General features: G+C 35.9%; 2 protein-coding genes across 4 annotated transcripts in view; both read right to left on the reverse strand.

Moving 5' to 3' along the window:
• On the reverse strand, window positions 1-16,218 carry Atg1 (serine/threonine-protein kinase unc-51-like protein Atg1). The gene is made up of 21 exons (XM_022086089.2): window positions 15,414-16,218; window positions 15,194-15,286; window positions 14,216-14,266; window positions 14,094-14,126; window positions 12,962-12,998; window positions 12,817-12,867; window positions 12,600-12,725; window positions 12,442-12,515; window positions 11,688-11,848; window positions 11,434-11,597; window positions 10,766-10,873; window positions 9,438-9,561; window positions 9,208-9,352; window positions 8,636-8,731; window positions 7,770-7,926; window positions 7,127-7,273; window positions 6,112-6,209; window positions 5,422-5,683; window positions 4,848-4,996; window positions 4,125-4,260; window positions 1-3,782 (listed from the first exon to the last, which is right to left on the reverse strand). The coding sequence occupies exons 1-21, from the start codon at window positions 15,501-15,503 to the stop codon at window positions 3,718-3,720; spliced, it is 2,367 nt and encodes a 788-aa protein (XP_021941781.1). The 5' UTR covers window positions 15,504-16,218; the 3' UTR covers window positions 1-3,717.
• ana3 (rotatin homolog anastral spindle 3) overlaps window positions 15,667-16,564 on the reverse strand; it is a 25,177-nt gene continuing 24,279 nt past the window's right edge. For all 3 annotated transcript variants that reach the window (XM_022086078.2, XM_022086077.2, XM_087348959.1), the window contains exon 30: window positions 15,667-16,528. In XM_022086078.2, the coding sequence (XP_021941770.2) occupies window positions 16,254-16,528 (275 nt within the window). In that variant the 3' untranslated portion in view covers window positions 15,667-16,253. The remainder of the gene's footprint in view (window positions 16,529-16,564) is intronic.

The following is a 16,564-nucleotide window of genomic DNA, read 5'->3' on the forward strand; positions in this document are numbered from 1 at the left end:
TTCTCAAAAATTCTTGCTTGTATTTCTATTTTCTTTTCCATTTTTACAGTAAAAACACAGGCAAGCTGAACATTTATGCTCTCAATTTTACCACATCGTTGTGGCTGTGATTAAATTAAACATGTTAACAATATTACTGGAGCGACACAACCATAAAGGTTAAAAAATGGATTGCAATGTTACATTCCTATTCTATTTTCACTTTCTATGAGATTCAGGAAGAACCCATCCTGGAGTATTGGACAGTACAGCCACATGAAGGTTTAGTACCAAGCAAATGGTACATCACTTTGTTACCTTGTTTCATAATACCAAACAGCATACATAAAGCCACTTTCTTCATATGAAAATGTCTCTCAGTGGCATAAGATCATTTACTTCAGCCATAAAATTCTATGTACTGAATAAAACTATAATTATATGAGCATGCTTCTCAGTTGGGGCAAACTAGTATTTCTAAAATTTGGTATACTAGTAAGGGCAAAATTTCTGTCACATGCAGATATGAAACAATGCACTGGCCTCAAATTATTACAGAAAGTCTTCTTACATTCAGTCACTCTTGATGTCTCATGATTGCAAAAAATTTGGCGTACTGTTTTAACAGTACCAAAGGCTTTATACGGTATAACCAAGCAATGTTGAAGCGGCAATAATAAAAAGGTAAGAATAATGGCAACTTAGTTATTACAAAGTATTAACAAGTTTAAAATATCAAAGTGTATGTAATGAGAAATTAACTGATATCTTTTTGTGTTTGTTGCTCTAAATCTAAACATTTCAGCCCGTGATAAAAATTTGTTTTCCTGAATTCTTGTATTACTAGCACAAATTAATAAAATAAATACTCTACAATGTTAACAGTAAGATGTTTACCTCAAAATCAAAGAACTTACAGCCACATATTACATCTTACAGTATTTAACAACATTCGCTGCTTTGAGAACTGTACGCTGAGTTTTACTACCCAGTGAAGTTTCTATGTGGACTATAGTCTTTTGGATTGTGGTACCATGTTCCGAGTTCACACGCATGAAATTCTATTTTCAATTTGAATGACACTGGTAGAAATATACTAAAGGTACAAATCTATTAAAACGTTATTATTACTTATCAATGCTGAACAAAATAAATAACAGAAAAAATATTTAACTGAATTACTGGCAAACCAAGTCATGTCCCTATATAGCAGCTGCATAAAATGGCCCACTGCACAGGCATCACAAAAGTATACAATATACACGCTAACAAAACACAATTGTAACAAATAATCCATATAATTAGAATCAGGAAACTCTAATTACAGAAATTAAAACGAGACAACAAAACTGTCTACTGTCACAGTACAATTTCAGGTGCCTTTCCCATGCTGGAATATATCCTGAGTAGAAACAAGGCTTACTGTGTTCATAACAGGGGACAAAAGCATTTAATAAAATAAAAGGCAGCATTTTATGTACTAAGTCATGCTACAAGAGCAGAAAAAACAATAACTAATGAAGATTATTGTAAGAGGGTTAAATGCTTGAAAATTTGTCCACAGCATTAAAAAAGATCACATTTTTACGAGGGGAAAAACTGAGAAAAAGTATAATCTAAAAACAGAGCACATGAGCACACATTATAAAATGCGCTTATAGAACCACATGTGTATATACACATTATAAAACATTACAAGGTTGACTGACACCATTAATTTGAGCCACTCTTACTTTGTGCTATCTTCTATTATAATGCAAAGTAATAATTTCACAGATATTTAAATTATTCATAAATAATATTCTTCAATACCTTCTACCAATGAACCAGTCTGTCACCACACAACACAACATAAAACTAAAGAGGCCATAAAAACCAATGGATATACAACTGCAGGTAAATGCGTACAATATCACCAGTTCCTTGTACTATCCCATACACACAACGCAAAAGAATGAAGGGAGAAGTGAATATTTGTAGGGGAGAAAAAAACTCTATCTTCTACGCCCCCCACTGCCACGAACTGGGACGTTACTCAAGCCTCACTGTATTTTGCTGTAGTAAAGTCCCAAGTAGCACACACACACAAAAAGGAGGAAGAAAAAACAAAACATTCGGACAATGTTTAGATGTCACTGCAACCATTTCAATACTATAAAAATCTAAAACATCTTCACAGAATCAACGCTGCCAAGGACAAATGTTGGACCACAGTTAAGAATAATTTACAATATACAAACTGAAGTAAAATATTTTTATATCACCTAAATAAGAGACACAGATCCATTGAAATTAGGAACTATTAAATGTCACACCAGCTAATGCTATGAAACAAATTTCAGTGATCAGGTCTAACTGTGTCCATTGCATTACGCTTGGATTACTGATCTTGTCAAAAGACTCGCACATTATGAGATCACAGATCCTTCACCTCTTCTGCTGAACAACTCCCCTGAGTTTGAAACTGCTATAACACAACACGCGCATTAACAATGTCATAGGATACCCAGAACACAACCAACTTCAAATCTGAAAACTCTGCAAACTGACCTCTGGAATTTAGTTCCAAGCTGCCTTTCTGTTGCTTTCGGTTTTCAGGTTCAGTAGCGCTCCTTTCTTCCAATGATTATGTCCATTTATCATCTGTGCCCGCTACTCTTATTGCTTGAGGTTAATGGTCAGCATTATAACTAATAACCCCACACCAAACGTTTCAAAGTCAAAAACTCCATTAATTTCATAAAATGAAGTATCTAGAGCAACAAACACAAATATCCAACAGTCCACAGATTTTACATTCACATACAGACCCAATACTGTGGAAGGCAGCTGAAAGACATAGTAAAGTAATATAAAAGATCATTTTCTTTTTAGATCCTATTTGCATGGAAATCATACTCATTTGACGATAAGATACTGTTGTAAATACAACCACAAACTCAGAACAAGTGTCTTCAATAACAAATCTGCATGCTTGGAGTAGAAGAAAATGTGTGAGTGCAATGAGATAACACATAATTTGGGAAAGAAACTCTGTGATCTGTCCTTCTTAATCATTTGTTTTTGATAAGCGTGCATCACAGACTTTGTTTTAGACCTTGCCCATCACCCAGCTTTCTTAAAAGTGACATTTTGGAACCAGATTGTCTCCAACTTCAAGCGATGGAAATGTTAATCAGTGCTCTGACTGGGATTGAAAAAGGATACTAGGCCATTTCCAAAATTCCATGCTCTAAGAATGAACTCAGACAATGGATATGGTCTAAGACAAAAGAAAACTGAATAAGAATTATGAATATTCACGTTGCCCACTGCTAAAATGAAACAATGACCGAGTAACTCCCTTATAACACATCTTACTTTAGTATCAACCTTCATACCAAATTCAATGCATTACAATTAATTACTGAGATAGAAACATGGTCTTTCCAAAACAAATCTAATACAACTTTCGCCGCTGGCCATTACTAGGGGAGACAAACATATAAGTACCATCTGTTTGGATATGATCATAAATTAAAGCCCACCTGTAGCACATTACTTGTAACAAATTTCTGTAAGGGATGCAAAGTCCCGCTACCCCAGCACTAGCTGTTCAGCAGGTAATGGATCAAGTAGATACACCCTTGCAGTATTATCATTATTATTATTAGTAGTAGTAGTAGTAGTAGCAGTAGTAGTAGTAACAACAGTAGCAGTAGTAGTACTAGTAGTAACACACATCCACAAGGGATCAGGTCAGGTGGAATAGATATACCCTTGCTGCTGTAGAACATACAACCTTTTCTCCACTGCATCTTTGTCTGCAAATAAGAAGACAGAGCAAATGGAACTAAGCGTAAACAGTCAATTATCAGTTATACAAGACAATGGTGGCATCTTCACACAGGATTCAAAGCACAAAATAAATAAAATGAGAAATGATGGATTAGAGTATGCACAAATAGAGATATGACAAAACATCAAGCAATTTAAAAAAAAAGGAGAAGGTGGAATGGAAGAACGGCATATGTGGTAGAAAGGACGACTGAAGGCCAAAGAAAATAATTTCAAGGAAGGAGAAAATAAATCAAAATGTAACACCACATCTTTCTTACAACTTTCATCCGTAATTAGCGAGACAGAAGACGACTGATCAAGCTTACACTTTATGAGCAGGGTGCGGTCCTGCTGATAATTCACTTGCTGCGACAGGCTGTGCAGCAGTATCTGTGCAGTTTGGTAACGCTGAAAACATTCCTCTGGGTTCCCAAACAACTCGTCCAAAGCTGCCGACTGACACTATGACGTACAAAATTCACATTTAAAAAGGGCAGACAACTAAACTAAACTAATTCAATGCAGCAGTTTTCTGCTTCTTATGGAATCCTAAGATCCATCACTGTATTTACAATGGCTTGCCATTAGTGAGATTTTCTTAAAAAAATCTCCTGACATAATTAAATTATTTATTTGTTATGATAATCTTTATTCCTGTTCACCATCTCCTACAATTGTCTGCCATGATGACACAGTGATAATTTTATGATGGTTACCTTGCAATGAAAGAGCTGAGGGCACCTATCACCGTTTCACTATAAAAATCTGTAACAATCACTTATCAACAAGATAAGAGACTCGGTTAAACTGTAACTGGTATAAGATATTAACAGTAAAATAACTTCAAACTTTAAACATGTAACCCCTGTTTTAAAATTTTATTTTCAATAGCAGCACAGTTATGTGACGAGATCAACGCTGTCAAGGATTCCTCAGTGTCAATGACAAGACACCTCAACTACTGTAACTGCATCATGAAATGTTCAATTATCAAACTTCCACACAGAATACTTTCCTACAACTATAAGCTTAAATAAAAATGTTCTGACCATTTGGATTGCATGGTTGTAGAGAATCTTGTCAGCAGTAATGTTTGTGCTTCCTGGGTCCACACCAGCCCTTTGCAATAGCCCAGGAGTGTTCAACTGCTTGCAATCACTCAAACATTGTCTGAATTTGGCATTTAGAACACTAACAACTGGAAATTAAAAGAATACAAGCATAAATAAAATGTGCGATCAAGAGGGAGTAATAAAGGTGAGAAGAATGGCGACAGTCATCCAACTCAGAATCCTTACTCAGTGCCTAAAAGTGACAGGTTATTTACCTTTTTTCTTTCTTTCAATATATCTGATATGTCAAAAGAAGAAGAGCTGAAATTTAATTCTGAAGCAATGAAATTGTTACCAGAGGAATCTGGAATTTTCATGAAATTCAGTAGGGACAACATGCCACTGGAGAATAACACATTTTTGTACAGTGAATTTACACTGAAAGTTGGCTACATCGCAGAATGAACGAAGATGGGAATCTCCAAAATTACAATTACTTTTCTGTAACATCAATACCTAAACTAAGATTCACAATTAATCCAGTTACCGTCTGCCCGCAACGAACACTTACCACTCTTAACGGAAGCCGAAGGTTGTAGTTGGCCTGTTCGTAATTGCTGAGTTGCCAAGTTGAGCCCTGAACTAAGCAGCTGCAGTGCCCGTACTAGCAACACTAACCGCTCAGCACGACGACCACCTTCAGTCTGCTGACATCCAGCCGTGCTCTCAGTCAGTGCTGCTAATGGCGTCGCTCTTGCTTGTGCCAATTCAACAACGCAGTCTGACAGTGCCAGCACAAAGTTCAGCTTGGCTAGAGTCTCATTATGTTCTCTCTGCAACACGTCATGGCAGAATAGCGTAACTACCGGCCCACAAGGAATCTGCTTTCGTAAAATGTGCCGATTCTCTTTTAAATTAATAACATTAATATATACCCCTTAACTTCATCGTGCACATTAAAGTTCACTGCATAGTGACTGTTTCCATTTCCATTACGGAGGGAAAAGTTGTAGACCCTCACACCGCATTACACTAACATGCAGATTATTCAGTCTTTTACACTATATACTTACACTCACACAACAATATGGCAGGAACTTCTACCACAAAATCAAAAGTAGGATCTTCAATAGAACATTTTTCACCTGACACACAAAGAAAGACCGGATGAATGGAAATTCACTTCTCAATCCAAGAATTAAACTTGCCCCTTGCACATTTAAATGCTTTCCCTTAAGTCATATAATAATATGACAGTCACCTCTAAAAGTGTTTCCTCAGGCAGTTCTGGTGCAACAAAAGTAATGGGGCCATCCAATGGAGGAGCGGGAGCATCATTAAAAAGACGCTGGTATCCACCTATAAAAAAGACAGGTAAGTGCACAATGCATAGAATTCACATGTGTATATAACAAATTCCAGTTTTCATCGAACGACAAAATATTACGGGGAAAGGCACAGAAACAAAAAAAATTAAATTCTATTAATTAATGTAAATATTGATTCAAATACGTAGATTAATCATGTGAATTAAATGACAGTAACAGATCAAGCTGAACGGCTGTGTTAAACTAGGATTAAAGTATGAATGAATAAAATATGAAAAACACTAATAATTTTGGTGGGGAATTCATTGGTTGACTCAGACAAATATATTATAATTAAATCAAGAAAATGTTTTGTGGAGGTGTGAAATGCATTGGTATGACTGGTAGTATCCAGTCAAATTTGATTTCAGACTTGGTTCAGACATATGGAAGCGACTGCGACCCACCCTGAAACTAAAAGCCGCCTTCAAATGTAAGAAGACTTCACTTTTTATTTACCTTCATACGTTATATAAGACTGCATATTATCGTGTAAAAATTTATGTCATCAGTTAAATGTAGCAGATTTCTACAAAATACCCTACCTTTTCCTTTTTTCTCTTATGTCACTTAAAACAACAGAACACTGTTTTGTGCTGCACAGTCTCCGTGCATGCAGAAGAATGCCATCTTACTCTTTTTAGCAGTATTGAAAAGAAACTCATAGTGCAAAATGATAAAGTGTTGCCTAAATTAACAATACAACAAACAAGTGAGGTGTTGAAGAAACGTTGTTACTCGGAATGCTTCTAGCAGACACACCTTCCTCCACAAACTTAAGAAAAAAGGAACTTTTGATTACTATGATCGACTTTTCACAGCCTCCTACATTTCACAATTAAAACAATATTAAGTGATCTGCATGAAAAACAAAGCTTCCTCTTATGTAATATCCTAAATGCTTGTTACCTGAAATTTCAGGAAGTGTCATAGCTCGTGTACCAAATGGCATGACAGGTGAGTGGTGTGGATTGTTATTGTCAGCCATGCGTACTGGTGAGTCCAAAATAGGAGGAAGCACAGCTAATGGGCCACTCAGAAGTGGTGAGCTGGCACCTGTCGTAAGGAGACACAAATGAACGACACTTCAGAAGGCAGACTTTTTCAAACTCAGGATAATAGTCATTATAATTATATAAACATTCTGTATAGAGCAATTCAATATTTTTAATCAAGAACACATAACAGTAATTTCTTCTTTTTTGTGGGCATATTCCAAGTAACAACACATACAAAAATGTGATTATTTTTCCAGAAAAAATTAATCAGGGAAGAGGTCAAGGCCAACATTACATAAATATCTAAATATATTTCTAAGAATATCTCCTAAATATTATCCTAACATACAAAATGTTGAATAAAAAGCACACCACATATTTGCCTGTCATTGCTCAGGACACCGATTTCTGTACTCCTAACATCTACACAGCCCACACTGTGCAGTAACATCTTCTTTCCTCAAAAATAAAGAGAACCCCTAATTCAAACAGCACCCTCGTTCCCATGCCCCTTGAACCCAATTTAATGCAAAGAATACAAACAAGGACCGTACCTGACCGCCTGAGAGGTGAACTTGTTGGTGTGAGTTTCCCTCCAGATACCGGAGAAACTTGCCAAGTAGTGACAGGAGGTGGAGTTTCACACGAACTTCCTGATGCTGATCGTCGACGCTGCCCTCCTCCTGGTGGTGTTCCAATCATAAACTGAACCTGAACAGACACAAACAGATTTATGCGTGTAATTCTCACTCTCTCAGAAACAAGGATTAAAAGAACAACACTCACAGCAAATCAAGTAAACTTAGTTTATATTTTGTGTACTTACTTATCTGTGGTTCATTTAATGACCCTGTCAGCAGCACAGATTATAAATCATCAAAGGATAGAATCAATTATAAATAATGAATTTGAAAGGATATAGTAAGGTAGCAGCTGCGACCTAATTTACATTAGTATATCATGGTACTGAAAAACATACGAATCAATTTGCATTCAAATTGCACGCAATGTGTGGATCAAAAATGATCACCATTTTCATGTGTCAGGATGACCAACAATTCAAAGCTTTAATTAACATTAAATATTTAAGTCCTAAAACTGTCACTGGTGTAGCCAACTTCACTATTTCAAATAAATTTTTAAACACATAAAGATCACTTCTAACCACCTTGTATTTGAAGTCCCTACAAGTGCATTTGTATTTCAGTACTTCAATTGTGATTGAGTATATTCTGAGAATGTGATAGGACTGGGGTAAGCTGACTGTAAAAATCTAAAATCTCAACAACATGCAGCAATTATATATTTTGCAGTATTGCATGTTGAAATCTGAAGGACAGCCCAGTCAGATCTGAAACCTGCATAATTTCCGTTTGCTCTAAAATCAAATATTTATGCTTTAAAAAAAAAAAGGACTTACTGAAGGTGGGGAGAGCGAGCTGAGATCCGGTGGCGCTGTCCTTGTGTGGTCACTACCTCGCTTCATACTAATTGGCTGAGATCTGGGAACTGTGCTCTGCAACAAAAAAATTGCAGTGAAGTGGTACACACATACACACACACATTTAAACACAGATTTATCTTAACTGACCATGACTTTAGGAAAACGAAACAGTTTTCTTTTCCGTGAAGAACGGATAAAAATTCTTTTATTCATCAAGTACCAATTTTACACCTTCACATAACTTAGGTAGGAATGGAGAGGTAAGTGCAACTGAGATGAAGTTTCCTAATTAGCCTTTTCACATCTCTCTAAGGTCTTCGTATTCATTTGCTGCAAATAGCAATACATTGCTGAAATAATTTAGGTATGATGATTTTATTTTTGCTTTTCACTGTAGACACCTGATTACTGTTGCCTAGCAACTAGATCAGAGATAAAGAACAATGGGTAAAAGGATTTTACATATAAGATTATAAAGCCCTGCTGAATGTTTCTTTAATTACTGTGAAACTTATCATACATCACAGTAAGACTACCAGGTCATTTACCTTCGTTGGGGAGGGCAGTCCATCATTGGGGTGCAGCTGCTGATATACACACCGCTGTGTTGGAACTGGAATTGGCTCTGAGATAGGAAGGAAACTGGGCCTTGGGGGGCTAGCAACTGCCAAGCAAGGCCTGTGCGCCACAGCCCTGAAATAAACACATTTTAGGTCACAAATGTTGATAAACTTCCACACTCTAGGACAAAAAGTTAAAGTTGTCATAAGAAACTCACTGCCTGTCTGTAGGATTACTGTCACTGGACTGGTCTGAAGGGAGGTTAGAAGGAACCAAAACAAAGTCATCTGTTTCTTCTGGACTTGAACTGCTTCCCTGCCCTCTAACAGAAAGTGGAGACCCTGCCAAAACGAGAAAATCATTTCAGATTACAACACTCACATTTACACCAGGCTGATGTCAACAGATATAATAAGTATGGGATTAGAACACACACTAAAATCCATTAGCTAATTTACAGAAAAACACACAGTTGGCCGAGTTTCAAATAACACGTTAGCACACAGCTTCAGCATTATGTAACAGTTATTTATATCCAAACAGAGGAGTATGAACTCTGGACATGAGCCATATTACATCACGAGTCAGAGATGATGGAACTCTACTCAAATATATTATAATTTGGGGCCTTCATGCGCACTAGTATGTTGAAATTTTACACAAATATTAATGGAATAGTACACATCACAGGTTACTTTAATATATTACAAAATGTTGCCAAAAGTAATATTCATAATAAATTGTATTATTCTAAAAATAGGGCAAGCAAAGGTATATATAGCAGTGTTAATGATCAGGTAAAAGACAAAAAGTGTCAAAGGTTGAATTAAACACTTACAAATTTATGGTTCTCATTTTTAATTTGGGGGAAATAAGACAAATTATCATTAAATCTACTGCTGAATCAAATTTATATTATTACTATTAAAACGGCCAGTCTTTCCCCAATTTGAACAAAATCACTGCACAGACAACCGAAAGAGTGCCCAGTTCCGCTTTCAGTACTGTCTTATCTATGTGTCCCTAGCCATTTTAAAAAAAATAAAATATTTTCCACACGACTGTATAAATTTCTGAAGTCAAAATCACAGGAAACTAATTAATAACGTTACTGAAATTTTGTAGATGATGGACCACTAAAGAATATGTACACATTCTGTTAAAATTACAGTAATTGAAAAAGAAAATGAAAACATGGAGGCCACACACAACACACAGCAAAATGTCAACACAACAGACACTAAATTAACTAAAGTTTCACCTCACAAAAACAAGTTACCAATTATTTCGTGTTTATATAATTTTATGAAAATTCAAACTGAAACAAAATCCACATGGACAAGTCAAAAGACTTGAGTGCATGTGTTTTATTTTCTTATTTACCTTGTGCAGAGGAAGCTTAAAGGTGTGAATCTATCATATGTATCATATGTACCAGCATGTAATTTGAGGAAAGGAGAAATACTTATTTATGTATGATACATAAACTTGAGACTGTCACTGTCACGTGAGTAAACATGACAAAATATTAAAACACGTATGTACCTGGATCTGGGGAGCTTCGATCAACCCTCTGTTGCACTGGGCTTGCCGTAATCGCAGCTGCTGCTGTAACGGGGGTAAAAAGCGTGCCAGGAGAAGGTGGAAGTTCTCCTAAAATACACAAAGGAAACAAGTTGAAAGAGGCAGATCATACGTAAACAGCATTACTAGTGACAAATATAATTAGCACGCAGACAATTTTTTAATAAGAACAAGATTGCTGAATGACGAAAGATGAAACACCAAACACCCACCGATTTTTTCAGCCACGTGTCAGTTTAGAAGAATATTATTAATAAAGTGTACACAGTAGATAATGTGGTGACATTTTCTATGGGTACTTGCCCTGGTAAGCATAATTTCCTTTATTCTCGTATGTTCAACTACGTATTTACTCATGGAGGGCATCTGGTGGCCACAATGTGAAATGGTTTTCTACTGTGTGATGCCTTTCCTAGTTATCAGTCTGCAGTGGTGATAGCACGATTGTTACAACACATGAGAGTGGTTATCTAATGACCAACCAAGAACTAAAACCATCACAAACAGGCATTTAAAATATTAGATCAATGCCAGAAAGTTATGAAAAAATGTCCAGAAACGACAAGTCATTTCTTGCCAGGCAAGCGCCATATGTTCCTTCGGCGCAATCCTTAGTCGATTTCAGTTACCTGGCAAGGGACAAGACGGCGGTGACCGAGGTGGCGTAGGTACTGGGCGGCGTTGTAGGAATGGGTGGTTGAAGAAACTATCAAACGGTATACGGTCACAAGCATTACGTCGCAGTAATCCAAACAAAAGATCAGCCAATTCTGGAGATGTCCCTGACGGGATCCTGAGGACAGTCAGATAAAATAAGCAGTTTCATTTAATCCTCAAGAGAGTACATAAAATGTAACAAGATCAAGAAAAACTGTAAACTCACTTTGGAGCAAGGTTTGCATTCTTCTCATAGAACTGTTTGAGCGCTTGTGGTGTCTGGGCATGGAATGGCGCCTTGCCAGTCAGACACTGAAACACTATGGTACCCAAGCTCCAGAGGTCTGCTTTGGCATCATACTGTAGAGACATGATCACTTCTGGTGCCTGGAAAAGAAACTGAATGCTTAAATAATTGTGCACATCAAAATAGTGTATTTACAAATATATAATAAAGCATGCATTTGAAACATGTGTTACATAAAACCCAGTTTATGTTTGGTTGTGCTGACAAGAGAGCAAACGTTCTCAGTTATGATGTCACATGGAAAAATGTTCAATTTTACGTGTGGCTATGACAAGACAGCATTAGAGTATCTCTAATATGGATGACAAAATGATGGGAAAAGAATAAAGGAGAAAGTACAAAAGGAATAAGAAAAGCAAGAATAGATGAAGGAAACAAAGACATGCAAGAAATCATTCCCACTGATTTTCAATGGATCTTTTGTTTCAGTAGTGAATATCTGACCAAACTCATATGAATACATTAATTTTAGAAACCTCTCCTTCTAAACCCTACACTCTAATTTCCTCAATCCTACTTTTACATCACTTTTCATCAAAAGTAAAAGATCATTTTGTTACATTAAAACAGCTGTAGCCTGACTCCTCTTTTCTTTACTTTTAAATCAAAATTTAAACACAACACAGATTTTCATGCAAAGAAAAAAGAAGTTTATGAACTACTTTCAACTTGCCATGTACATTGGCGATCCACAAAGCGTAGCTGCCATAACTCCATCTTGAAGGAACCTTGCAAAGCCAAAGTCGGCTGAGGACAAAACACAAGATTTTAGAATGTCAGAATGAACTTGATTTCTGTACTTATATTCTGTACTCGTGTGTTATTACTTACCGATTTTCAGTCGAATCTCTTGCGGGTGTGGACAGGATTTGCCACCACTATGACTCAGCAAAATATTCTGTGGCTTTAAGTCGCGGTGGACAATGCCCTTGGCATATAATGCCTTCATTGCTCCTGCTGCAAGAGAATTCAAATTACTTCTGACAGTCTTTCAAGCAACAGCAGCTTTCTTTTCTGTAAAAACCTTCAAAACAAACAAGCTCCTTACCCAACTGACAGAGGAAAAGTCGAATTGTGTCCTCACTCAGAGTTCCCATCACTGCAATAAATGAAAATAAAATCAGCAACTGCACTAAATGTCACAAATTTGATTCCCAAACTGAATAATGGACATCACACATGTGAATCCTTACCTGCTAAGTAATCTGCCAAATCACCTCCATTGCAGTACTGAAGTAAAAATAAGACATGTTATTTTTTGAAATTTAAAAATCACGAATTGTATAAAACATTAAAAAATAAAATGCACATAGCACAACAAATATAACAAGAACACTATATTACTGCCTCTAGATTTTCATACAATGTATGTGATACTGTGTGTAAAGCAGACAGGGCGGATAACCAAGGACGTACAATTTTAACACTGACAGCCCATTTTTTAATGGTTAGATGATAGATAGCATGCAAATCTCTTTAATTCAATTATCTCTGTAAAGAAGTGTACTGGGTATGTAACAACACATGTTTAATTTTTCTTTACAACTTTCATTCAGAATACTTTTTGTTCTCATACATACTCAAGAAGTTCTGCTTGAGATGCAAGCAGAAACACACATACATCTTCATGTTAAATATTAATTATTGTAGTTCAATTTTAACCAAAACTGGTATGTGTTGCTACATTTGTGTAAAACTCCCAAATATAACACTTCATTCAAACCCATTCACCAGTTCCCAAGTTGCTACATGTGGCTGAATGGATCGACAGATAATGAGAAACGTAATAAGGCAAATTTCTGCAACTTTGAAAGACTTCTTACTTAACATCCTCGCCAAAATTTCAGTAAGTCTTTAGTCTCTGGAAGTATAACGCAAAAGTTCAAATGTTGCCAATATCAAAGTCTGCAATCAATTCCAGAAGCTTAACAACTGTCTATTGGTGATGTAATTTATTTCCCTGACATAATAAATGATACCATCTATGCCAATATTTACAACTGATCAACCCAGACAACCAATTAAATACAGCACTCGCATCAATTCCATCCAGCCCTCATAGCGCAGTCACGTCTGCAGAAGAAGGCAGTCCATAATACAGAGACAATTAAATTCTTACTCACTGCCATCGTTGCTCTTGAATGTAACCTACTGTTTGAATGATGATCCTTTTTATTTATGTACTTTGTGAGTAGCATAAAGTACACCTATTTCAATTCTCATTTAAATATAATGAAGACAATATTCCAACATTTACTTTTGTACATCATACTCCAGGCACACAGCATACCAAATAATGATCTTACACAATGAAGTGTAACTCACCTCCATAACGAGAAACACATTGTGTGATGTTTCCTGCAAAACAGAAGGAAAAGTGAAATATTTATTATATTTAAATATAATTTAGTATAACATTTTAATGTCAGAGACAAAACAGTAAATACCTTGCAGTCAAGCAGTGCCACAACATTGTCATGATGAAGTTCTGTCAATTCCTAGAAAAGGAAAAATTATACATGAATGCACAGCATTCCAATTTGCTACAAAACTCCAAGGACCAGAATATTTCTTCAGACTTAGTAAGTCAACAACGTCTTTGCCTTTTATGAACATGATGGTCCAATGCCATGTTCATAACAGTCTGCCACTGGACCCCATCCTGAGTCAGTTAACTCAGCCCACACCTCACACCCTATTTATTAACATCCATTTTCATACTATCACTCCATCCATGTCTTGGCAGCCCAAGAGTCTCTTCCTGTCAGGTTTTCTGATTAACAGGACACTTATCCTCTCACCCCTCACATACTTCCTACATGTCCCATCATCCTCAACGTAATGATCCTGATAATATCCAGTAAAAAGTACAATTTATTTACTATATATGATGTTAAATCACTGAGTATCATTGAATTCAGAATGAAGGATGCATGAAGGTAACAAGAAATACATAAAAATATTTGTTGTAATATTTCACAGAAACAGTTTCTGTAGAGCTGAAGGCAAATGTAAAAAGATGGTATTGAAATGGATCTTATAGAAATATATTCCAAATAGGCATGTGCACATGACTGAACTGACTAAGGATATAATCCAATGGCAAACTTTTGTTATGAAAATTATAAACTTGCAGAGAATTTCTTCGGCAGCCAAAGATACTGATTGTCTACTACTAGCCATGGCTCGTGCAATGACAGAACAAATTATTATTCTAATACAACAAAGACTAAGATAAGGTTCGATATTATCATCACTGACAAACAATAAGCAATTAACATAAGGAAATGACCACCCTTTAAAACACAAAAAAGACCTTGAATTTTTACATTGCTACTTGCTATATGCTCAACATATACATTATAACTTGGATGAATGAAAAACAAAACAGTTTGCTTTAGCAGTCTGAACATTATAAAACCTACCTTCAATATTTTAATCTCCTTTCCCAGCAAATTCTGCGATTTGGCCAGATTTTTCTTTGTGATGCTTTTAATGGCAACCACAAAATTTGGGTTCTATAAATAAAAAATATGTAAAATATTAACATCTCAAGCAAGCATTGTTATTCTATAACAACTTTTTCAACTCATTTAAAAGACAAATAACAAAAACACGCAAACAAACAAATACGAGTTTTCTTACCTTCCTGTGTCTGCCTTTGAAGACAACAGCAAAGGCGCCATGGCCAATTAAATCCTTGCTGCTATATTCAAACTCACCAACACAATCCATTATATGAAATATTAATTTCCTATTACACTCTAGTTTTGGGTGATGAATCTTTTTCACTTTTCAAGCATATCATTCGTAATGTTAAGTTACGGAACATGGGGATCAATAATCGAAATATTAGCTAGTTCAAATTATACGTACTCATGTTCATAAAACACTTCACTGTTGTCACATTGTTAAAAATACTTTTTATTTATTCCACAATACGCCCACTTAAATTAAAAACACTAAATACATCCGTTATTTGTATTACACAGTAAACGTCAGTCCACACATCCTCCATCTTTTAGTTCACAGCTGTTCCCTCATCACAGTAATAATACTACACCAAACAAATAGTGCGCATTTAGTTAAAATGATGAAATTCCATGTGAAAAAAATGTTTCAATACTATGATGAAATATTATGAGTAAACTTATAACGCACAACAAAGTCGACGTAAAATTGTATTTGTAGATTTAAAAAAATTAAATGCTGCATTTAGGTTACCTGTTGGTTTCGAGATGCTGTACTAGCCTACGAGAAATAGCAAGCAACGTGCGTACATAATGAGTCTTCTATACACATATTAATCCCACCCTTTCAGTAATATTAACTTCCATTATTGCCCATTTCCTGAAGAATCTCTGTCCTTTTTACTGAAATATCAATAAAACACAAAGTTGGCGTGATACAGCACAATCTTGTAATCACGTTATTAGGACTTTCATTCAACTGTCAATGACAGGAACAAAATTAAAATACCTAGTGTCATCTCCTTCTTGCTGTGCTGTTTTCAGCATAGATAATTTGAAGGGCATTTCTTATGATACAAATTCTTTCATCAGCTTCATTATCTTCGCTGGCAGAAAGGAGGCGCAACTGATTATAGGCTTCCTGAAGTTTTTTATCAATTCCTGCACACTTTATTACAAGCTTTCCTTTTTGGTAATTGGCTACTAGAGCCCACACCATGGAAGCTGCTACAGTCTTCTCTTCTGGAGTTCCATCACCAAGCTTCTGATGCAACATTTGCAGGAACTCACCTGCATGTAAACATGTATAAGAAAAATACATGTCTG

This window comes from Zootermopsis nevadensis, unplaced genomic scaffold (assembly GCF_977971745.1).
Source record: "Zootermopsis nevadensis isolate Lab colony 2312 unplaced genomic scaffold, Znev_1.0 Znev_ptg000015l, whole genome shotgun sequence".
In the NCBI taxonomy this organism is placed as follows: domain Eukaryota; kingdom Metazoa; phylum Arthropoda; class Insecta; order Blattodea; family Termopsidae; genus Zootermopsis; species Zootermopsis nevadensis.

Bases quoted from the DNA above. Each gene is read 5' to 3' on its own strand.
- Atg1 (XM_022086089.2), bottom strand. From the start codon at position 15,503: ATGGATTGTGTTGGTGAGTTTGAATATAGCAGCAAGGATTTAATTGGC. The intron at 12,516-12,599 runs GTAAGTAATAAC...TTTTGTCCTCAG, and splicing joins AGAGATTCGACTGAAAATCG to CCGACTTTGGCTTTGCAAGG. The intron at 3,783-4,124 runs GTAAGCTTGATC...TCTTATTTGCAG, and splicing joins CCGCACCCTGCTCATAAAGT to ACAAAGATGCAGTGGAGAAA.